The sequence below is a fragment of the Garra rufa genome, chromosome 22 (genome assembly GCF_049309525.1).
Source record: "Garra rufa chromosome 22, GarRuf1.0, whole genome shotgun sequence".
NCBI lineage: Eukaryota > Metazoa > Chordata > Actinopteri > Cypriniformes > Cyprinidae > Garra > Garra rufa.
The window spans coordinates 18,816,458-18,833,591 of NC_133382.1; the positions used below are offsets into that span (position 1 = coordinate 18,816,458).

Here is a 17,134-nt window from a genome sequence, read left to right on the forward strand (position 1 = left end):
ATTATTTGTAGGGGTGCAAAACAAAGCAAGGGAAAGTAATCAGAGATAAGATAAATGGAAAGAAGGTGGAATGTTCTATGGTTAACTGTTAACTGTTGTCACAGGAATCCCCGTAAACATATCGGTAGAAGATGTGAAAGAAAATATAACAAATGCAAATGTAAGTAATGTCAAATGTCTAAAAACAAACATGAATGAAAAGGTAAGTGATAGCACCTCGGTTGTGATCATTTTTGATGAGAAAGCTATCCCTGGAAAAATATATAGTGGATATAGTGGATGTGAGGCTTTACATACCTCCACCACAAACATGTGGCAGCGGTGTGCAAGCTAAAGCAAAGATGTGGTAAATGTAGTGGAGAACACGATTATAGCAAGTGTGAAGAGAGTGCAAACCTAAAATGTTATTGCGAAGGGGAACATAGTTCAGCATATTGTGGCTCTAAAGTTAGCAAGAGGCAGGCTGAAGTACAAAGAATCAAGGTGGTTCAGGGAATCAGCTACACTCTTATAAATAAAGGTGCTTCACAATGTCATAGAAGAACCTTTTTTGTCTAAATGGTTCCATAAAGAACCTTTAACAATTGAAGAACCTTTCTGTTTCACAAAAGGTTCTTTGTGGCGAAAGAAGGTTCTTCAGATTATATAAAAAAGTAAGAAAGAGATGGTTCTTTAAAGAATCTTTAACTGAATGGTTCTTTGTCGAACCAAAAATGGTTCTTCTATGGCATCGCTGTGAAGAACCTTTTAAAGCACCTTTATTTTTAAGAGTGTATGCAGAGGCAGCAAAAAAGTTTTCTGGAAATATGAGAATGACAAAACAAAATAGAATTATGTACAAAGAAATAGGAAAATGTCAAGGATGTGATAAATTGAAAGAAGAGACTCTGATAGTGAAGAAGGATGATTTTGTATTGTTTATGGCAGAAATAATAAATTGTTCTACACAGACGAAAAGCCAAAATGAAAGGATCAAAACAGTTGTCAAATCAGCAGAGACGTATTCAGATGTAAAAGGGTTGCCTTGGGAAATGGAGACACCCTCAATGAAGAAACACAATCCTCTCAGACATTGTCTCAATTTCCTCTATTCCTCCCTGGTTATTGCCCTTGCCAACTGTTGACCTTAGTATACATGCGCTAATGACCTCAAGGTTAGATTATTGTAATGCTTTATTGGGTGGTTGTTCGGCATGCTTAATAAACAAACTCTAGCTGGTCCAAAATGCAGCAGATAGAGTTTTTACTAGAACCAGAAAGTATGACCATATTAGCCCAGTTCTGTCAACACTGCACTCCCTATTGTATAGATTTTAAAATATTGCTAATTACTTATAAATCCCTGAATGGTTTAGCTCTTCAGTACCTGAGTGAGCTCTTATTACATTAAAGTCCTTCATGTCCACTGCGTTCTCAAAACTCTGGCAATTTGATAATACCTAGAATATCAAAATCAACTGTGGGTGGCAGATCATTTTCTTATTTTGCACCCAAACTCTGGAACAATCTACATTGTTCGGAAGGCAGACACACTTTGTCAGTTTACATCTAAATTAAAGACCCATCTCTTTAACCTGGCTTACACATAACACTTTAACACATTTCTATAATTAAAATCCATTAAAGGATTGTTAGGCTGCATTAATTAGGTTAACCAGAACAGGAACACTTATCATAAACACCCGATGTACTTGTTGCATAGTAAGAAGAATAGCATTTACACGCTAATATTAGTCTGTCTCATTCTTATTCCGAGGTCACTGTTGGCAACCAGATCCAGACTGTATCCAGATCAGATGGTCACTGCAGTCCCCCGGATCCAGTTTGTATTCAGCCCAGATGGTGGATCAGCACCTAGAGGCAACCTCTAGAGCTCTGAATATCAGCGGAGACCACATCAACTTGATGAGCCCCAGAGACAGATCCCCAGTAAAGACCTCGTCACCAAGATAACCATTGGCACAAGACCACAGGAACCTGATGAGTCCTCTGCACAATCTGACTTTTCTGCAACATGGAACAAACTGCTGGTTTGTCTGGCCAGAGGAGAACTGGCCCTCAGACTGAGCCTGTTTTCTACCAAGGTTGTTTCTCCATTTCTGTCACTTCTGGTTCTTTGCTGCCTCTGGCTTGCTTAGTTGGGGACACTTCATTTCCAGCAATATTTTATACTATTTAAACTGAACTGAGCTGGATGATTACATCACTGAATTCAATGACGAACTGCCTTTCACTGAAAATTGTATGTTTACTGTTGTCCTTTTGCATGATTGACTCACTATTTTCATATTTAATACTGTAAAGCTGCTTTGACACAATCTGTATTGTTAAAAGCGCTATATAAATAGAGGTGACTTGACTTGACTACAAAATATACATAGTCTAAAATATCTAAAGTCTTATATTGTTACTGATGTGCCTACCTTTTATAAAACCAGATTGTGTCTCAGCAACTAACTAGTTAAGTTTGACCTTTAATCTATTGGCAAATAACAAGGCTAAAATTTTATAACCAATAGTCAGGATTCGCTCGTTGAGTTCTGTTCTTAAGCTCTGTTCTGTGTAGTTTCCCTCATCCGGTGTTAATGTCTTCATGTCTGGTTGTACTCCTGAGTTGCTCTACGTTTGTGTTCCTACCTGCCCTGTGTTTCCCTTTGGATTATCATTAAAGACTGTCATTGTGAGTTTACTCCTCGTCTCCTCATTCCATTGTTCCCACGCTGCAGAATTGTGACTTTAATTTGTTGTTTTCTATAGATTAATACATTCAAAGCAATGGATGTTTAATTAATTCCCAAAAAATGCATACAAAACTCAATAGTTAATCCATCACTGTCTGGAGATTTTTGTTTCTTTGTAGAATAAAAGGCTACAATAGCATACAATAAATACAATAAAGTTCCACAATAGCCAAATTAGAATCACAAAAGGCTTTGAAGTTGGTATTAGTGACTGGAACCTTAATCTTTGTTTTAATAAAATGATTGCAACTGTGTTTATCAAACACAAATGTGTAAATGTTTTTGTAAAAGCCTGTGACAATTAGATATTAACTCAGAATCTTTGCACTTGATAAATTGACACTATTCATTTTGTTTTCATTTTATTTGAAAGCTGTAATAGATTTAATTTAATACTGCAGGTGTCAGTATTTTGTCCTGTCCTGTTCTGTTTTCCCAGTGTTTTCCCCCCTCTGTTTCTAGTTGAAATGGTTTAATCCTTGTTCTCCCCCTTTTGGTTTAGTCCTTTTGGTTTAGTCTTGCCCATATTTGTATTTCCCCCTCGTTATCCAGTTATCTCGTTTGAAACCATGCCTTGTTTTTCTGTGTATTTAAGTCTGTGTCTGCTCACTACCCCTTGTCCGTCGTTAATGTTACATGTTCTCTGTTCATGCTCCTGGTTTTTGTTTATTTGTTTGTTTGTAGATTCAGTGTTTTGTTTAATAAACTTTGTTTATTCATCTACTCCGGTTCTCCTCCTCCATCTCCACTCTTCAACCCGCCCAGAGTGTGACAGATCGACGGACCAAACTAAAAGATGAACCGGGCTGAGGACCAACTCTAGAACCTCCACATACCGTTCCAACGGATCGAACCACCAGCCCAGTCTCCTATCCTCTGTCACCTCTGCCGGCCTCCGCCCAGCGCTCAAGCCTGCCGGCTTCCTCTCCGCGCTCAAGCCCGTTAGCCGCCAGGCCAGCGTCAGCTCACAAAATGGCCGCCATGCCAGTTCACAAGTTGGCCGCCAAGCCTGAATCCCTGGCCAAGATGGCTGCCAAACCTGAATCTCTGGTCAAGATGGCCGCCGTTCCTGAGTTCCCGGCCAAGATGGCCTCCAAGCCTGAGTCCCCGGCCAAGATGGCTGCTAAGCCTGACTCCCCGGCCAAGAGGGCCGACGTTCCTGAGTTCACGGCCAAGATGGCCGCCAAGCCTGAATCCCTGGCCAAGATGGCCGCCGTTCCTGAGTTCCCGGCCAAGATGGTCACCGTTCCTGAGTCCCCGGCCAAGATGGCCGCCAAGCCTGAATCCCTGGCCAAGATGGCCGTTGATCCTGATTTCCCGGCCAAAATGGCTGCCGTTCCTGAGTTCCCGGCCAAGATGGCCGCCGTTCCTGAGTTCCTGGCCAAGATGGCCGCCAAGCCTGAATCCCTGGCCAAGATGGCCGTTGTTCCTGAGTCCCTGGCCAAGACGGCCGCCAAGCCTGAGTCCCTGGCCAAGATGGCCGCTGTTCCTGAGTTCCTGGCCAAGATGGCCACCGTTCCTGAGTTCCCGGCCAAGATAGCCGCCAAGCCTGAATCCCTGGCCAAGATGGCCGTTGTTCCTGAGTCTCTGGCCAAGATGGCCGCCAAGCCTGAGTCCCCGGCCAAGATGGCCGCCAAGCCTGAATCTGCACCCAAAATGGATACCACCAAGTCAGAATCTCCGCTGGTTCCGCCCAGCCTCCCAGTGTCTCCGCTGGTTCCCCCCAGCCTCTCAGAGTCTCCGCTGGTTCCGCCCAGCCTCCCAGAGTCTCTGCTGGTTCCGCCCAGCCTCCCAGAGTTTCCGCTGGTTCCGCCCAGTCCTCCAGTGACCGCGCCGCCAGAGCGCCCTCCAGTGACCGCTCGCCCAGAGCCTGCTCATTCAGAGTCTCCGCTGGAGACGCCCAGCTCTCCAGAGTCTCCGCTGGGGTCGTCCAGTCCTCCCGAGCCCGCTCCTCAAGAGCGCCGTCCAGAGCCCACTCCTTAAGAGCGCCGTCCAGAGCCCGCTCCTCAAGAGCGCCGTCCAGAGCCCGCTCCTCAAGAGTGCCGTCCAGAGCCCGCCCCTCTAGAGCGCCGTCCAGAGCCTGCTCCTCAAGAGCGCCGTCCTAAGCTGACGCCTCCAGCGCGCCCTCCTGCTCGCCTTCCAGAGTCAGCACGCCCTCCAGAGCTGGAGCTCTCTCCTGCGCGCCCTCCAGAGCCCGCACTTTCTCCAGCACGCCCTTCCGTGCTCTCCTGGGTGGACTATGCCTTAAGTTCCCCCAAGAAAATTCTCTGATCAGCCATGGCCTCCTGGACTGTTTACTCGGCCATGGCCATGGCCTCCTGAGCCCCCAGATCTGCCATGGCCACCTGGACTGTTTACTCGGCCATGGCTTCCTGAGCCCCCAGATCCGCCATGGCCACCTGGACTGTTTACTCGGCCATGGCTTCCTGAGCCCCCAGATCCGCCATGGCCACCTGGACTGTTTACCCGGCCATGGCCTCCGGAGCTCCCTGATCCGCCCTGGAGACCACCCCTGTATCCTGTGTTTCCTGTATCCCTGTCTAGTGGTCTCCAAGGCGCCCACCCTCCCTCCCCTATGGATGTTAGACAGCACGAGACGCGCCTTTTGGGGAGGGGGGTGTAATGTCAGTATTTTGTTCTGTTTTCCCAGTGTTTTCCCCCCTCTGTTTCTAGTTTAAATGGTTTAATCCTTGTTCTCCCCCTTTTTGGTTTAGACCCCTTTTAAATTTTGTTGGGATTTCTTGTCTAAAAACCCTGTTAATTTCTGATTCCTGCTCATGGAAAAGCTAAACCTTGCTTAACATTACACATTCCGCCTATGAGCACTGGTTTACTGGTGCGGTTGTGTCTTAGATAGAGGCATTTTGTGGTTTTGGGGACTATTTTTTATTGCAGAAGTCGCCCTCATGTTTTTTCCACTCACACTTATTATGTTTATATATATCATTTACCATTAAAAAAAAAAAAATAAATAAAATAAATAAAGTTGAAAAAGTAATAATAATAAACAAAAAATAAAAATAATAGTCACTACTATAACAATAAATAAAAAAAAAGAACATAAATAAAGGCATTCGAATGGTGGAGGGATGCCATGAGATAAGAAGCAATTTACAATGCAAGATCAGATGAAATGCAAGATCAGATGAAAAAACTCTATAAAATCTGTGATCATGCCAAACTCTTTCACTAAATTTCAGACAAAAAGTGTATTTATTAAAATGTATTTATTATGAATGAGTAACAGCCAAAAGGCACAAAGCCATTTACTGACTCACAATTGCAATGGTGGTGAAAGAGAAGTTTATTGTCATCTGTGGTGGAAAGAGACTGTTGTTGTACAGAGCAATGCAAGCACAAGACTAGGTAGGACAGAACAGAAGTATTTTAGCTTAAGGACCACATACACAATGCACACAAGATGATGACATACATAAATCTAGCTGACCGCAAAAATCTTAAAAATCATGCAAACTGATGTTTAGTCATCACAACAATTCTGCAGTTATTGGTGCGATGGGTTTAAAGGGTCAGTTGTTAAGTATAATAGAGGCTATAATTAGACATACTCACCTTCGGTCACAGGACTAACGGGTCGTGTTTCAGGGGAAGGAGTCATCACTGACGGTGATAAATTAAAAGGGCTGATTGAACTCTCTGGTCCTCCCTGAGCATAATCGTCACATGTGCCTTTTGCCTTAGACAAATACATACCAACTCAAATTATACTTTAATACAAGGACATGTGAGTAAAAAAACAGCATATACCTTGGTACTAAGATTGCCTAAGTAGCCACCATAATTGCCACAGGAAATAAATGATGCTACCTGATCTCATGACAAAAACATACTTGCGGTAATAAGTACATATTACTGCAGTTTCCAACAGAAATTAACACTAAAGGGGGTAAAACAGCAAACACTTGTAATCGTTTTTATACACAGTTATGATCACAGCTCCATGTGTTTCACTTTCCAATGTGAACCCCCGCCAGATTACTACCCCCCTAGTATGAGTAGGTTTAGGGATAGGTGTGAGGGAGGGGTTAGGATTAGGCAATCATGTAACAATTACAAGAGAGGGATAATAATTTGGCAGGAGGTTGAAAATGGAACAACACCGGATGTAACAAGGTTTCTCGGTAGCTCAGCCAGCACAGAATTGGAATTGCAGAATCCTTGGGTACGAATTCTGTGAAAAACATGACTCACAATTAAAGATGAGAGATTGAAAAACAAGCTAAAACAGCATGCTTGCGATTATGTTTTTATGTCACATTTTCATTTGTTCATACTATCAGATGGTGTAGTGCAGATGGTGCATTATTTTAAAACGTCACAGAGCAGTGGATATATTATAATATATATCACAGAGCAGTAGATATATTATAATATAGCCAATTAACAGGCATTTCAAGTCAGAACTGCAGTGACACGTACAAAATCAATGTCACATAAAACGTATCATATGTAGGGTAGAACGGGTACAGTTGGTACACTTTTAGCTTTTTCTGTTACCACACCAAAAGGGCTCAGGGCACTGACTCCTCGGAAAGTCTTGTTTACCCTCTGGTTAACATTTCTGAGCATTTATTACTGACTCTGTTATTGCTTAGCCACCTGCCCCGTCCCTTTTCCGTTCTCGACTATGAGATTGTCTTTTCTCTGACATTGTGTTTGCTGGTGTGTGAACCTTGCCTGTCGACCACGAGCTTTAATAAAGCCTGCAAATTAAAAATGAGAATTTAACAGTTTTTATTTCGATTCATTATTTTATTTGATTATTTGTTTAGTTTAAAGTAGTTCATTTGTAAAAATTGTACAGTAATGGCGATACAATATTTAGTTTCAGTTCATCATTTTAATAGTAACAGCTGAAAAGTTGAGTAACAGTAAAATAATAAAAGCAATTCAACAATTGCAAACAGCAATAATAAAACAGATCAAATGCAAACAATAATCTAATAAACATAATAAATAAATGATACTCAACTGTAAATGATGTGTCTCAACTGTACCCCGCTGACCACCTAGAACATTTCTCTAGATTTTCCGATGACCATGCATGATACAAAGTCATGCAATATGTCAGTTTTTATAGCACAGATTAAGGTTTTCAAAAATGTAAGTTAACTTTAACAGTTATGTAAGAATGAGAAGCTGTTCAATGTGGAAGGGAAGTGAAAAACATACCTTAGAAAAAAAAAACCTTTTGCCAATATCTTCGGACTGGAAAAGTGCATGTACTTCAAATGTCCATATGCATATACAAAGCAAATATCACGGATCAGACTTGTTGCGCACACAAGTTGTTTAAGATTTTTCAAATGTACCCCTGTACCAACTGTACCCGGTCTAACACTCTTTTAGCACAACTCAGTGGACATTTCTGTTGGATTTGCAGTTCATAAGAATTACTTTAAAAAGGCAGTGACAAACACATTTATATATGATGGATAGAACTAGAAAGTATATTTATATACACTGAAGAAAGTTTTGAAATGTCATAAGAGTAAATAATGACAGAAGCATACACAGTAGGTAGTCAACCAAAATGCCAAATAAAACCTACATATCTCTGGGGAGAATTATTAACTATTGTAGGTTTTCATATAAAGTGCAGTGTTTGTGTTCTCTGTGTAATTTGTTGTGAAATGAGTACAGAATCTGATTTGAAGACAAAATAATTTATGTGACTCATATGCAATATGAATTTTGATGTGTGGGTGTGAGAATCCATCCTAAATGTAAAAATGAATTAGTCAACAAAATATGTGTATTGTATATCTCCAGTATCTACATGTTAGTCTGTTGTGTCAATGACTTCAACTAAAGTCAGAATATGGACATGATGGACTACAGAGAACAACCCCTCATTCACAATATTTGTTTCAAAATGCATAAATAAGCTACACTTCAGCTTTGCATTTTCCAATACTAAATATTTATATTCACAATAAGCTACAGAATATGTAAAAGTCTGAATCTATAGAACTAGAAATAATGTATGGTTGTGTGTTGGATCATAATTCTGAACGACTTCAAAAAGTATATGTATAATAATAATGATACATATATACACACACACACACACACACACACACACACACACACACACATTCACAAAATATTTTTATCTTACCACTAAGACTTGTCCGAAACAGCAGTAAAGTTTTTAACTAAGAGTTTTCTTTTAAAACCTATTCCCAGCTGCTAAGACAGACAAACTTTTTTTTTAATTTATCTCAAATATCTTTATTAGATTTTCTACATGGAATATCAACTCAACAAATTACAACATTGATCTTATAATTATCCTTCCATGTTATTACTAATTGTTACAAACGGGACGACTGAGAGTGAGGATCCAAATGCAAGGCTTTATTATGAAGATTGTAGTTAGACAGACAGGGTCGAAGACACCAGCAAACAACAACAGCAAAGATAATCCAAGAGCGTAATCCAGTAAACAGGCGTGGGGTCAAAATCCAGGAGGGCAGTCCAAAGTAAACAAATGAAATGAAAACAAGAAACTAGAAAACTATAGCTAAGACTGGGAAAACAAAAACAGAACTATGGCTAGGGAAAACAACAAGGAGACTAGGAAACCTGAGAGCAAGGGAAAACGCTTGGTAGAGTCCGCTGGAGCAAAACAATACTTCGCAGTGTGTGTGTGATGAGCTGGCCTGATGAACAGGAAGTTACCATAGAGGCAGCAGAGGGAGCAGCAACAGTCAGTGTGGGTAAGAGCTCCCTCTGCTGGCCTGGTGTGACATAGCCCCCCCCCCCCCCCCAAGGAGCGGCTTCCAGACGCTCCAACAGAAACAACAGGAAGAAACAGTCCAGGGGAGCGGTGGGGGGGGCCAGGAGACTGAGGCAGAACTGGTTGTGCAAAGGCCCTCCAGAGCATAGCAAGAGATTCGGGAGCCCTCCAGGGCAGAGCTGGAGGCGGAGCAGCCCTCCGGGGCGGAGCAAGAGGCTTAGCGGCCCTCCGGGGCAGAGTAGGAGGCGCAGGAACCCTCCAGGGCGGAGCAGCCCTCCGGGGCGGAGCAGGAGACTTAGCGACCCTCCGGGGCAGAGCAGGAGGCGTAGAAGCCCTCCAGGGCGGAGCTGGGGGCGGAGCGGCCCTCCAGGGCGGAGCAGGAGGCGGAGCAGCCCTCCGGGGCAGAGCAGGAGACTTAGCGACCCTCCGGGGCAGAGCAGGAGGCGTAGAAGCCCTCCAGGGCGGAGCTGGAGGCGGAGCAAGAGGCTTAGGAGCCCTCCAGGGCGGAGCAGGAGGTGCAGGAACCCTCCAGGGCGGAACAGGCGGCGGAGCGGCCCTCCGGGGCGGAGCAGGAGGCACAGAAGCCCTCCAGGGCGGAACAGGCGGCCGCGTCATGGGCTGGGATCTGGGGAGAGCAGAGACAGAGGCGGCAGACAGAGCAAGAAGAGAAGCAGAGAGTTCATGGAAGAACGCGGCCTCCATAGCCGTGACTAGACAGACAAGAATGGCTTTCATGGCCGTTACTGGGTAGAAAGAGACTTCTGGAACGGCCTCAAGAGCCGAGACAGAGATGACAGGGAGCCTAGGCGGTGCAGGCAGAGCAGGGAGTCCTGGTGGAGCAGACAAAGCACGGAATCTTGGCGGAGCAGGTAGAGCAGGGAACCCTGGTGGTGCTGGCAGAGCAGGGAGCACAGGCGGTGCGGGCAGAGCGTGAAGCCTTGGCGGAGCGGGCAGAGCGTGAAGCCTTGGCGGAGCAGGTAGGGCGTGAAGCCTTGGCGGAGCGGGCAGGGCGTGAAGTTCCGCTATGTACGCTACCTCCGAAAGAGGTATAGGCGCAGCGGACATGCGTGCAGATGAGCTCTCCAGAGCAAACTTGTGGGCAGACTCATGGGCAGAAGTGGCCACTGGGGCGCAGTGTGCAGCCCACACACTCAAAATGGCGATTGCCATAACAGGTAACGCAGTTGGCAGAGGAATGCCCTCCGGGTCAGTGGGCGTGAGGCTTGGGAGCGTTGGCTCTGCGTGACTTGGGAGCGTTGGCTCTGCATGGCTTGGGAGCGTTGGCTCTGCATGGCTTGGGAGCGTTGGCTCTGCATGGCTTGGGAGCGTTGGCTCTGCATGGCTTGGGAGCGTTGGCTCTGCATGGCTTGGGAGCGTTGGCTCTGCATGGCTTGGGAGCGTTGGCTCTGCATGGCTTGGGAGTGAAGGCTCTGGATGCTCAGGGGAGGCGTGACTTGGCAGTGAAGGATCAGTTGTGACTTGACCTGACTCAAGAAGAGCTGCTTGGTTTGACTCAGCAGGAATAGCAGCTGTGACGTGGCTTGACTTGGCAGAAACAACAGCTGGGGTGGATTCGAGAGAAGCAGACATGCTAGCTGGCTGTGGTCTTATTGACATGATGTTAGCGGGCTCTGGCTTGGCAGACGTGACATTGGCAGTAGCTGGCTTGGCTGTCGTAGCATTAGCAGTCACTGGTTTGGCTGGCGTGGTTTTGGCAGATGCTGGCTTGGCTGACATGGAGTTAACAGATGCTGGTTTTAAGAGACTGACTGTTCGTACTGACAGCAGTGGTGGGTCCTCCAAACTGGATATTAGTCTCTGATAGGCCATGGAAGGGTTAGGGTCTGATTCAGTAGCCACCATGTTGATGACAGACTCAGGTATGGTGGCCATCTTGCGTGCAGGCTCAGCCGTGGCGGCCATCTTGGGTGCAGGCTCGGATGTGGCGGCCATCTTAGCAGCAGGCTCTGGTGTGGCGGCCATCTTAGCAGCAGGCTCTGGTGTGGCGGCCATCTTAGCAGCAGGCTCTGGCGTGGCGGCCATCTTAGCAGCAGGCTCTGGCGTGGCGGCCATCTTGCGAGAGGACTTGGGCGTGGCAGCCATCTTGGGCAGTGGTTGTGGAGAGACAGCCATCTTGTGAGGAGACTTGGGCGTGGCGGCAGCCATTTTGTGAGCAGGCTCAGGAAAGGCGGCCATCTTGTGAGCAGGGTCCGGAAGAGCGGCCATCTTGCGAACAGGATCTGGAAGGGCGGCCATTTTGGGTGCAGACTCAGGAAAGGCGGCCATCTTATGAACAGGCTCAGGAGGGACAGCCATCTGGTGAACAGGCTTGGGGATGGCGGCCATCTTGTGAACAGGCCTTGGGGCGGCAGCCATCTTGCGAGAGAACTTGGGCGTAGTAGTCCTCTTGTAAGCTGGGTCCAATAGGGCGGCCATCTTGAACGCAGACTCAGGAAGAATAGTCATCCTGTGAGCAGGTTCTGGAAAGGCAGCCATCTTGTGAACAGGTTCTGGAAAGGCAGCCATCTTGTGAACAGGCTTTGAGCTAGCAGACATCTTGTGCTGGGGTTCTAGATTGGTAGACATCTTGTGCTGTGGCTTGGAGCTAGCAGACATCTTGTGCTGAGGCTCTGGGCTAGCAGACATCTTGTGCTGAGGCTCTGGGCTAGCAGACATCTTGTGCTGAGGCTCTTCTAGAACTCCCACAGTGAGCGGAGAGCCACATAACAATAAAGCATAGTTCATAAAGTCCTCCACTGAACATTTAAATTCCCCTCCAGGCAACTGCGATTTAGTGGGTTCGTTGAGTCCAAAGCGGAATAAGTCCTTCAGCCACACTTCATCATAAAATGATACTTGAAGGGCACACTTACGAAACTGGAGAACATATTCCTCAATGGGGCGATCTTCTTGACGGAGGAGCAGAAGTTGTTCGACTGGGTCCATGTTGTGATGCTGGTGGTGAATAAAGCCGCTGGATCCTGGTGTGGCGAAGTATTCTGTTACAAACGGGACGACTGAGAGTGAGGATCCAAATGCAAGGCTTTATTATGAAGATTGTAGTTAGACAGACAGGGTCGAAGACACCAGCAAACAACAACAGCAAAGATAATCCAAGAGCGTAATCCAGTAAACAGGCGTGGGGTCAAAATCCAGGAGGGCAGTCCAAAGTAAACAAATGAAATGAAAACAAGAAACTAGAAAACTATAGCTAAGACTGGGAAAACAAAAACAGAACTATGGCTAGGGAAAACAACAAGGAGACTAGGAAACCTGAGAGCAAGGGAAAACGCTTGGTAGAGTCCGCTGGAGCAAAACAATACTTCGCAGTGTGTGTGTGTGATGAGCTGGCCTTTATGGCTGATAAACAGGAAGTTACCATAGAGGCAGCAGAGGGAGCAGCAACAGTCAGTGTGGGTAAGAGCTCCCTCTGCTGGCCTGGTGTGACACTAATACTACCCCAAAAAACACTTCCCTCCCTTAACTGCCTATAACTTCCCATTGAGAAAATAAATACATAAAAAAGACAGAGGCAAAAGTAAAATATTAAAGTAAATAAAAAAAAGAATTAAAATAAATATATTAAAAAATAATTAAAAAATAAAAGAAAAATAAAATAAATAAATAAATTACATGAGTATATTTATATGTTACTGCTCAGTTTAAGAATCAAGAGAGTTAGCCAGCAGATAATCTAAAAAGGGGCGCCACACCTTGTCAAAGGTCTTTAAAGAACCAGTAAGTGAGAGTCTAATGTTTTCCAATTTAATGCAAGTAAACACTTCTTTTAGCCATGTATCAAAAGAGGGGGGAAAGACAGACAAACTTATAGAGAAGTCTAAGCTAAGAGTAAGGGTGGGGTTGACCTCATTGCTATGGATGATGTCAGCATGCTTACTACTTATGCACACAATGATTAGCTGATAGGGGAGGGGTCTCTGTCAGAGATTTTAAAATGCAGGCTAAGGCTATGTTCACACTTGGCATCTATTTTGACAAGAAAATTTGACAAAGGCACTTTTTTAGTTAAAACAATCTGGCAGCGTTGCAGCAGAGGGTGTCTTTTTGTTGCTATAACAACAGCTGCAACAGTAGCCTATGTGTGGTGCAGAAATGTTGAGAAAAGAGGAAGCTGGCTCTTTTCTTTTTTTTGACATTTTTGACTTTTATTTGATAGGACAGTATTTGGTCCCACTTTATATTAAGTGTCCCTAATACCTGTGAAGTTACATGGTAACTAGATGTGTACGTAGCATGTAACTACAGTGTATGTACACATTGGTACATTGTATCTACAGCTCTAATACTGGTGTATTTACACACATGTAACAACTCACTGAATAGCATTTGTAAGTACAAATGTGTAACAGGACATTGGTAACAACACTTTTTTCACTTCTGGAAGTACACATGTGTAACAAGAATTATGTAACTACATTTTGTAACAACAATATGTACTCACAGAAGTTTTCACACTTCCACACAGTCTTCAATACTGCAGTTACCAGTTTGGAATGCCCTGAAACATTATTGAAATCGTGATGATTCCTATGTAGGCTACATATAATTTTTGTATTCATGTATTTGTGAACACTGAATTAGAATTAAAGTATCAATTTGTAATACCAGTGTACTTACATGATAACTCCTCAGGAACTGTCTACTTAATATAAAGTGTAAAATGGTCACAACTTACAGAGTAATATATCAAATGTAAACCTCTGTGCAACACTTTAATTTCAGTGTACTTACATGATAACTCCTCAGGGACTGTCTACTTAATATAAAATGTAAAATGGTCCAGCCTGGTCTCATTGTTTATACGTTGGTATTTATACGTATTTTTAGATGCACAATTTAGATGTATTTCAACGTTTAAAACGTACAAATAGTTACGTATGTTTTGCTAAAAACGTAAAATATTTACGTATCTTTCATTTCATGAAATATTCGTATCAATGCCTTTTTATCATTTTATTAATACGCGATTTATATTTTTAGCCCCCTTAACCTACCCCCAAACCTAAAGCTACCCATTTTATAGCAAATATAAAAGGATATAAATCGTAACTGACAACAATATATGCAGGGAAATTATCATTTTTACTAACAATATAGCATAAAAATAGTTTTATAGTCACTAATCACACTCCTACCTCTAAACCTAATGTTAACCATATCTCTCTCAGTACAGTAATAATAAAAAAAACATGACAGACAAAAAATTGCAATTACAATAATTTATTTAATGCAAAAATATCAACAGCCATACCAAAAAGTAATCCAAATGACGATGCTTTTGCAGCCGCAGTCCTCTCTGGCAGAATACAGTAGGTTTGTTTGAGGTGCAGAGCGGAATTAAAGTTATTATTCGCTGAAATATTATCCAGATTATTTTCCTGATCCTCTCCGTAAATGCGGCCAAAGAGTATGCGCCCGCGCAACATTCAAACCAAACACATATCACCAGAAACACGGCATGTCGTAAACTGTGACGAATGCTGGCGAGAGCCAATGAGAGCTCGATTTTCCTGCCGTAAAAACTGCAGTTTCCTGACGCGGTTGTATTTGAATTCGTAAAATAAAGATAAAGATTTGAATTTGGGCATGTTCCTCGCAATGGTATGGATTCTGAAGATCTTATAGCGCACAAATAAAATTGTTTCATTTTATAATTATGATGCGTGTTCGGTGTATTTTATGGTTTTATTGTTAGTCGCAGGGATGTCAGAAAACGCCTGCTGTGTCCCACCGCTACAAACAAAGTTAATATTACATAAATGGTTAAACGATTGTAGAAATGTTATTTATTTTAAAGGTTTAAAGTGTAGTCTTGTTAAACATTATGCTTACATATGCTTGGAATAGAGTTGGCAACAGAAATCACACAGAACAGGATGGAAAGTTATAATTTCATATTAAGTAAACTATTTAATAATGCATTTGAAAACACAGTTTATATATTACTCTGTAGGTTGTGAGCATTTTACACTTTATATTAAGTAGACAGTTCCTGAGGAGTTATCATGTAAGTACACTGAAATTAAAGTGTTGCACAGAGGTTTACATTTGATATATTACTCTGTAAGTTGTGACCATTTTACACTTTATATTAAGTAGACAGTTCCTGAGGAGTTACCATGTAAGTACACTGGTATTACAAATTGATACTTTAATTCTAATTCAGTGTTCACAAATACATGAATACAAAAATTATATGTAGCCTACATAGGAATCATCACGATTTCAATAATGTTTCCGGGCATTCCAAACTGGTAACTGCAGTATTGAAGACTGTGTGGAAGTGTAAAAACTTCTGTGAGTACATATTGTTGTTATAAAATGTAGTTACATAATTCTTGTTACACATGTGTACTTCCAGAAGTGAAAAAAGTGTTGTTACCAATGTCCTGTTACACATTTGTACTTACAAATGCTATTCAGTGAGTTGTTACATGTGTGTAATTACACCAGTATTAGAGCTGTAGATACAATGTACCAATGTGTACATACACTGTAGTTACATGCTACGTACACATCTAGTTACCATGTAACTTCACAGGTATTAGGGACACTTAATATAAAGTGGGACCCAGTATTTAGACAGGAAGCGAAGTGGGAGAGAGAGAGGGGGGATGGGATCGGGAAAGGTCTGCATATCAGGACTCGAAAAAGGGACGCCCAAAGCGCAACGGCGCTACTGGACTTGTCGATATATGACTCAAGAAGCTATAGGCGCTGCAAGTCGGTTTTTGAAGTAAAAGGGGAGGCGAATGTCGGTTCACAACAATGAAATAAAAGCCTATCTAACGGCACCTTTCCCATTTTTTCTTGTTGTCCTTGTTGTTATGGAAATGACAGGTTTAGCTACTCGCTTGGCAGCTAATTGTCCATGAAACAATTAGTGGATATGCATATAAACATCTTTTTTATTAACAGAGTAGAATAATCATGGCTGATAGTAAGACATGCCAACATCAAAGAAAACCAAACTGGATGCAAGAACAGCTAATTAATGCAGAGTGTTTCTTAAATGTTTACGTTCCTAAGCAGATTGCCAGCAACAGCCATTTTAGCCCTGCTGAAAAAACAATAGAAACTATCACAGAATTTTAAAAGGTTTTACTGGTTATAATGGGAATTGTACTGGTTTTAATGGTAACTGTTGACAAGTTTTCATTTCCCTAAGCTGCCACCTCAAGGCAACGCCACACCCCTCTCAGCCTGGTTAGTTCCCTGTCAGAGGTGCAGAGGTCTGAGGTTTGTTCCTTTTCATTTTTTTTTTCTGTGTGCGCGCATACTTGAACATGTAAGTGTTTGTTTATTTTGACTTAAGTTTGACCTAAAAGTGTTTCACGCTTGCCATATTTTCTGTTTTTAGTCATTTTACTGTATTTACATTATTGATAAACTGAAGCTCTGTATTTTTGTTCCCTTTTAGAAACCACACACACAAACACTTTGCACATGAATCCTCCTTTTTTGTATAAATAAAGACAACTAAATTGGATGTTTTTATGCAGTTCTTACCGACAGCCCCACTGGCTTCAAGCTAGCTCCCTTGGCATTCCTGCTACCTCCTTTTCATGGTCCTTCGAGCCAGAGCTCATTGATGATCAGTGGATATGTC

At 43.0% G+C, this 17,134-nt stretch overlaps 1 protein-coding gene across 3 annotated transcripts in view; it reads right to left on the minus strand.

The window, feature by feature from the left end:
* Nucleotides 1–17,134, minus strand: part of plxdc1 (plexin domain containing 1) — a 238,696-nt gene that overhangs the window by 16,747 nt on the left and 204,815 nt on the right. For 2 of the 3 annotated variants that reach the window (XM_073828567.1, XM_073828565.1), the window contains 2 exons: nt 6,315–6,438; nt 6,020–6,103 (listed from right to left, as the gene is read on the minus strand). In XM_073828567.1, the coding sequence (XP_073684668.1) occupies nt 6,020–6,103; nt 6,315–6,438 (208 nt within the window). The remainder of the gene's footprint in view (nt 1–6,019; nt 6,104–6,314; nt 6,439–17,134) is intronic. The other variant, XM_073828566.1, reaches the window with a different exon arrangement.